The sequence below is a fragment of the Hibiscus syriacus genome, unplaced genomic scaffold (genome assembly GCF_006381635.1).
Source record: "Hibiscus syriacus cultivar Baekdansim isolate YM2019G1 unplaced genomic scaffold, ASM638163v2 tig00004072_pilon, whole genome shotgun sequence".
Taxonomy (NCBI): domain Eukaryota; kingdom Viridiplantae; phylum Streptophyta; class Magnoliopsida; order Malvales; family Malvaceae; genus Hibiscus; species Hibiscus syriacus.
In genome coordinates this window covers 1,080,890-1,088,181 of record NW_024061998.1, presented here as the reverse complement: position 1 = coordinate 1,088,181, position 7,292 = coordinate 1,080,890, and the positions used below count along the sequence as shown (strand labels likewise).

The 7,292-nt window shown below is 35.5% G+C and overlaps 1 protein-coding gene across 1 annotated transcript; it reads left to right on the top strand.

Annotated features, from left to right (window-relative positions):
* Positions 1-1,008: 1,008 nt before the first annotated feature.
* On the top strand, positions 1,009-7,292 carry LOC120189942 (protein SMG7L-like). The gene is made up of 2 exons (XM_039193079.1): positions 1,009-1,014; positions 6,287-7,292. Exons 1-2 carry the CDS (start codon positions 1,009-1,011, stop codon positions 6,992-6,994), a joined length of 714 nt encoding a protein of 237 aa, XP_039049010.1. The 3' UTR covers positions 6,995-7,292.

Sequence of the window (7,292 nt, the reverse complement as noted above, 5' to 3'; positions counted from 1 at the left end):
GCCATTTTCTATGTGGGGAATAGATGTCATTGGTGCAATCACACCAAAAGCATCGAATGGACATTGTTTCATCCTTGTGGCAATTGATTATTTTACCAAATGGGTTGAAGCTGCTTCATATACCAATATTAAGAGGTCCACAGTCTGCAAGTTCATAAAGAAAGAGATAGTTTGCCGATATGGCCTACCAGAGAGGATCATTACAGACAATGCTCTGAACCTGAACAACAAAATGATGACCGAACTTTGTGCACAGTTTAAGATCAAACATGCAAATTCAGTGGCATATCATCCAAAGATGAATGGGGCAGTTGAAGCAGCAAATAAGAACATCAAGAGAATCATTACAAAGACTACTGAAACTTACAAAGATTGGCACGAGAAGTTATCTTTTGCTTTATATGCATACCGAACTACTGTTCGAACATCTACTGGGGCAACACCGTTTTCTTTAGTCTACGGGATGGAAACAGTCTTACCAATTGAAGTTGAGATTCCATCGCTTCGAATATTGAGAGAAATAAAATTGGATGAATCTGAATGGATCCAATCTAGATTTGATCAATTGAACCTTATTGAGGAGAAAAGATTGAAAGCTATTTGCCATGGACAGATGTATCAAAAACGGATGATGAAGTCTCATGACAAAAAAGTACATCCAAGAGAATTCCAAGAGGGTGATCTAGTACTAAAAAAGATCTTGCCTATACATAAAGATTTCCGTGGGAAATGGATGCCTAATTGGGAAGGGCCATACGTTGTGAAAAAGGCTTTTTCCGGAGGAGCATTGATCTTGGCAGAAATGGATGGAAAAATTCTGAGAAATCCAATAAACTCGGATTCTGTCAAGAAATATTATGCTTGAAGAAAAAAGTAAAAAAAGTAAAAAAAAAAAAAGAACAAAAAAAAAAGAAAAAAAAGAAAAAGGGGGGTCAAGGTGAAAACCCGCAAAGGGCATCTTGTAACCAAAGGAAGGATTTGAGTTGAAAACCGGAAAAGGCAGCTCAAATGCAGGTTGATATTAGGCATCTGGCAATTGAACCCTCTTAAGATTTTGACAGTTTGGAAGAAACTTCATATCTACAAGCATTTTGACAACGTTTGAGATCTTCCAGACAAAAGCTTACATCATTTCTCTAAATTGTGTCAACTTGATTAATGTAGAAATACTTATGCTTATAATTTGTTGAGACATTTGAATTTTTATCATTCTTATGCTTGCCATAACTTTGAATACAATTCTATCTATTTCAAGTTCCATTTATTTGAGATTCAATTTATTTTTGAAAATTCAATTTATTCTTTTCTATGAATTAATATAATTTTGAAATAAGTTAAAGATTTCTGAATATCACTTTATGTTAATACTTTTAAATACATGGAATACGAAATAAGCAAATCATCATCATCTTAAAACCATGAACATTAAGATTGTTACACGGGATGCTACCGACAACAAGGTTGAATTTGACAAATCTATTCATCAATTGCTCCAACCGATCACCATTCAGTTCTTGCACATCTGTTTTTAAAGATATACTAAGACAGTAGAAGGCAATCTTTGCAGCACTGATTCCAGCAAAAAGAAACAAGTCATTGATACCACCATGAAACATGTCTCTATACAGATTATTGTGCATGGTTTTTAGAGAAACCTAGAAGCATTTCTACTTCATTAGGTTCAAGTGGAGCAACTTTATTTCTTCCAACCCATACTAGATTCCATTTTCAGTACTCATCAAGAACATACTTCTGAATACTCAAAGGTGGCTCATTGCCATAAGTTTCAAGAGCCTTAAAGATCCTTTCTGTCAATTTGGCACTTCTTGTACATGTTTATAAACAGTTCAACTTTGTTTTTCGATCACATGAAAGCCATCATTTCTTTGTCAATGAAAAAGCATCAGCACATGGAGGAAGCAGAATAAGAGAAAATCTGTTCTCAATTGGCAGAATTATGAATTTGCCAATAGCATCTTCTGGAAGTGTTCTTTGAGTTATCTGATCTGGTTGGACAGAATCAATCATTGAATTTGGAAGATGAATTTGCCAATAGCATCTTCTGGAAGTGTTCTTTGAGTTATCTGATCTGGTTGGACAGAATCAATCATTTAATTTGGAAGATGAATTTGCCAATAGCATCTTCTGGAAGTGTTCTTTGAGTTATCTGATCTGGTTGGACAGAATCAATCATTGAATTTGGAAGATGAATTTGCCAATAGCATCTTCTGGAAGTGTTCTTTGAGTTATCTGATCTGGTTGGACAGAATCAATCATTGAATTTGGAAGATGAATTTGCCAATAGCATCTTCTGGAAGTGTTCTTTGAGTTATCTGATCTGGTGTGGCAGAACCAATCATTGAATTTGGAAGATGAATTTGCCAATAGCATCTTCTGGAAGTGTTCTTTGAGTTATCTGATCTAGTGGTAGGAACTACAAAACCAATCATTGGAATTGAAAGATGAACTGCATGATCGTCTTCATTAAGAAGCTTCTTTTCAAGCTTCCTCTGCTTCTTCCTTTTCAAAAATCATAGCCCAAGTTTCACCTTTGCTTGTAATTGGGATCATTGCATAATGACTTCCTATTTTTTACCAGAAAAAGTGCATCAGCAGCCTTAGTCATTTGAGCAGCGGATATAAAATCTGTCAACTTTGCAATTGATGAATCTGGACCACGTTTCTCCAGGGCTATTTGAAGTTTCAGCCTCTGAGAATCCCATTTTTGTCAAATATAACAGTTTATTCTCCTCATCAGAATCAGAATTCAAGATTTCTCGGTATTAGAAGAACTATCGATATCTGTGAAATCATCTTGAAAGGTCATTTCATAATCAGATGAGTTGTTATCAGAATCAAAAGGTTGTCTGAATGCAAGCTTTTCAAGAGCCTATACTATTGAGTTTTATTCTCAAGAGGTTTTGTGACATAATATCTACATCTACATTTGTCAAAGAGGATAGATTCTCTGATTTGAAGAAGGAAGATCTATTGGGTTTTTACAATTGAAGAAATACTCAATTCACCAATCTGAAATCAAATAACTCAACATTCATGCATCATATTTTAAGTGTTTACAAAAATAAGTGCATTTTCATTCATTTTCATCTATGTTGAATTTTTAACAGGAATTTCAAAGATTTTAGCAAAGATTCAAATCTATCATTTGATGGATCATCATTTCCAGAGGAAGAGTTCATAATGAGAAGAACTCGTCATCTGAAGAAGGAAGAAGAAGTTCATAATGAGAAGAATTTGTTCAACCTTTTGTCTGAATTCATCACTGGATGGATTATTTTTTCCAGAAAAAAGTTCATAATGAGAAGAACTCATCTGAAGAAGGAAGAAGAAGTTCATAATGAGAAGAATTTGTTCAACCTTTTGTCTGAATTCATCACTGGATGTATTATTTTTTCCAGAGAAAGTTCATAATGAGAAGAACTCATCTGAAGAAGGAAGAAGAAGTTCATAATGAGAAGAACTTGTTCAACTTTTTGTTTGAATTCATCATTTGATGGATCAACATTGCCAGGAAGAGTTCATAATGAGAAGAACTCATCTGAAGAAGGAAGAAGAAGTTCATAATGAGAAGAACTTGTTCAACTTTTTGTTTGAATTCATCATTTGATGGATCAACATTGCCAGGAAGAGTTCATAATGAGAAGAACTCGTCATCTGAAGAAGGAAGAAGAAGTTCATAATGAGAGGAACTTGTTCAACTTTTTGTTTGAATTCATCATTTGATGGATCAACATTGCCAGGAAGAGTTCATAATGAGAAGAACTCATCATCTGAAGAAGGAATAAGAAGTTTATAATAAGAAGAACTTGTTCAATAATTCTATCACAGAAGGAGATAGATTATCATCAGCCTTTCTGGAGAAAGTTCATAATGAGAAGAACTCATCAAGAGCTTATTCAACCTTTTGAATGACTCTATCACAGAAAGAAAGAGGTCAGTATCATCCCCAGCAGAAAGTTCATAATGAGAAGAACTCATCTGAAGAAAGAGAAGAATTTATTCAATATCTCCATTATGATCAAGTGAAGCCAAATGGATAAAAAAATTTATTATCTTTTCATCTTTATTCTATTCTTGTTAACACAAGAATGAGCAAAGAGGGGCAGCTGAAGATACTAATTTTTTACCCATATCATTATTATTATTATTATTATCATTATTATTATTATTATTATTATTATTATTATTATTATTATTATTATTATTATTATCATTATTATTATTATTAAATATATTAAATACATATATAAATATTATTAAAAATAATAATAATTACAGGCCCAATTACAACTGGACCGGCCCAGTTACAAACAAACCAGAACCGGTCCAGAACAAACCAGAAACCCTAAACATTTGGGGGTTTCAGTTAGGGTTTCATAACCCTAATCCCAGCCGCCTCAGCTTGCTGCCGTTGGATCTGGCAAGATCCAACGGTCCAGATGGCTCCAGATGGAAACCCTAGGGTCTGATACCATAGGGCCACGCGGCCGCCGTTGCTGTTCTCGCCGCCTCCGCCGCTGCCACGTCCCAACTGAAGGCTCCAGAAGCTCCAACACCAGCCGTCCACGCCATGGCTACGGGGTGAGTCACCACTGGTAGTCCGGTGACTCACCGAGACTCCCTCTTCGGACCGGTCCGATGGCCACACCGGTGGTGGCTATAAAAGCCACCACCCGAACCTGAAAAAAAAAAGAAAGGAAGGACAGAACACAGAGAGAGATAAAAAGAAACAAGATACAAAAAAAAATATATACCAACGATCTCAACAATCTCAGCAGCAAAGAAACAGAAAAGAAAGAAAAAGGAAGAAAAGAAACTTACCGAGGAAGCCCCGACCACCGGATCTCACCGGAACCTTCGAAACACCGAAGGTACTTTTGTAGATTCGCTCCGATTAGGAGCTTTTTAAGGGAAAAGAACACCTGGACCGTCCTTAGGACGGTCCGATCTATTAATGGTGGAAAAATAAAATTTTCCGGCCACCAGATGCGGTGGCCGGCGGTGACGGTCACGGCGGCAGACGGTTGCTGTCCGGTGACCGGCTTCCCTCCGGTGAGGGAAGCTAGAGAGAAGGCAGAGAACATTTTTGTTCTCTCTGTTAGAGAGAGAACAGAGAAAATGAAATGAGAAGCTGGCCCGTAGGGCCAGCCGGTTTGGGTTATAAATACCCTCTCCCAAACGACGTCGTTTCGGGGAGGGTATTTCTGTAATTTCACAAAGGGTAAACCCCGTCCGAAGCCATTCTAATTTGTAATTTTTACATTCTAGTCACTAAATCGATTTTATAATACTTTTAATTCAGATCTTTAATTTTAATTTCTTTTATTTTAGTCCTTCATATTAAAATAATATATTTAGGATAAATAACAGATTTAATCCCTTAATTTTGATAAATAATATTTTAATCCCTAGTTTATATTTTTAATTTATTTTATTATAATATCTGAATTTTAGATAATTTTATTTTAGTCACTAAATTATTAAATAAGAAAATAGCTTGATTAATCCCTGTAATTCTAATTAATTATGAATTAGGTTTGTCAATTTTAATTTCACTATATTTAGTCATTTATTTTAAGTATTTTTATTGCTTTTAAATATATATTTAGAATTGTATTCTTTTACTTGTTTATATATTTAAATGTTGTTAAGTAATATAAATAAATATTTATTTTAAATAAATTATTTTAATATTTAGTTTTCAATATCAAAGAACATGACAGTCTTAATACAACTGGATGTCCTATTCAGATATTTTAAAATTAAACAATATTATTTAAATTAATATTGATCAATATCAAAGAAAAGAGCTGTCTTAAAGCACCTAGAAGTTCTTTTCTGATATTTTTAAATAAATAAATATTTTTATATAATTTTGAAATAATAGGATTATAAATTAAATATATTTTTGAATTTTTAAATTTTAATAAATAGAGACAATTTATAATTAAAAAGTACCAATTTTGGGCGTTGTAGGGGTGCTAATCCTTCCCTAAACGTAACCGACCACGAATCCTTTTTATTATTAAAAAAACGAATTTTTGGTTATAAAACTCATATCAGTTCATTTTTTTTAATTGATGTTTTCTTAAAACTCTTTTAAAAAAATAATTTTTAGGTATTCGACTTACCTGATCAAAAAAAAAGTCGATGGCGACTCATAAATTATTTTTAAAATTATTTATTCACATCAATTTCCCCGCCAAATAAAAATTCGTGTCCGGACGAAAACCGGTTACAACACCTACTAATAGCACAAAACCAGACCAATGATGATGATGCTTCAGAGCTTCATTCCGACATCTCGAATTTTAGGCGCAGCAAGCTTTCAAAGCAGCATGAGCCTTTTGTAAAAGATTCTATTGCATTCTCATTTTCAGAATCCCCTGTCTCTGCTAGACCACCATCACTTGGTTCTTGGGTTTTAAACCAAGGAAGTTTAAGTGGTACCGAAAAGCGGAGAAGTGATGTTTGTAGATCGAGCTTGAGCTCTATTGCAGAAGTAGCTACTTCATCCATGAATGATCTCTCGATCCATCAAACCGAGGATTCTGCCTCCTTTTCAAAATCGGAAGCTTCAACCAATTTCCATTACTCACCTCCATATTCGGCTCCGGTACCTTTTGCCCCTTTATTGCCTGATGCTGCATCTTGGTTTAATGCTAGTAGGCCAAATTTTTGGGAGGTAAGGGGCTCAGAGTTCATTAACAAACCCGAGAATTTCTATGATGCATCAAGGATGAGTGAATACCCTAATTGGTATCCTGATGGCCAAGTTAATTATGGTCCCGGTATTCCAGGTTTCATGGATAAATACCCTCCCTTCAACGGGATGAGTTCTTCAGAATGGCTTCGGAGATACAGAGAGAGTCGTAACCCTAGTTCGTGCAAACAGCCATGCGCAGCCTATCAACTATTACACTCCCATGAACCCCATTCCCACTCCGAGTTCGTCCCGATTCGGTCTTTTTGATCAATGTGGAATCCCCTCCGTACAAAATCCAACAGTTTACACCGAGACTCCAACGTTGCATCAAGGATTTCCCTGTGACTACGGCATGGAAAAACCGGGAATGGAAAAGCCGTTCCAGGGTTATCAAAGGCCAACCCCTTACGGCTGTGGTACCATGACCGAACCCATAGCCGGGCCGAGACCACTCTTGCAGTTTCTAAAAGAGAAAGAATGGCAACTCCAGCAGGATCCGCCCTTGAGAAATCCTTCTTTCATGGGAAATTAGAAGTTTCAAAGCTCTCTATGTACATTCACGCAG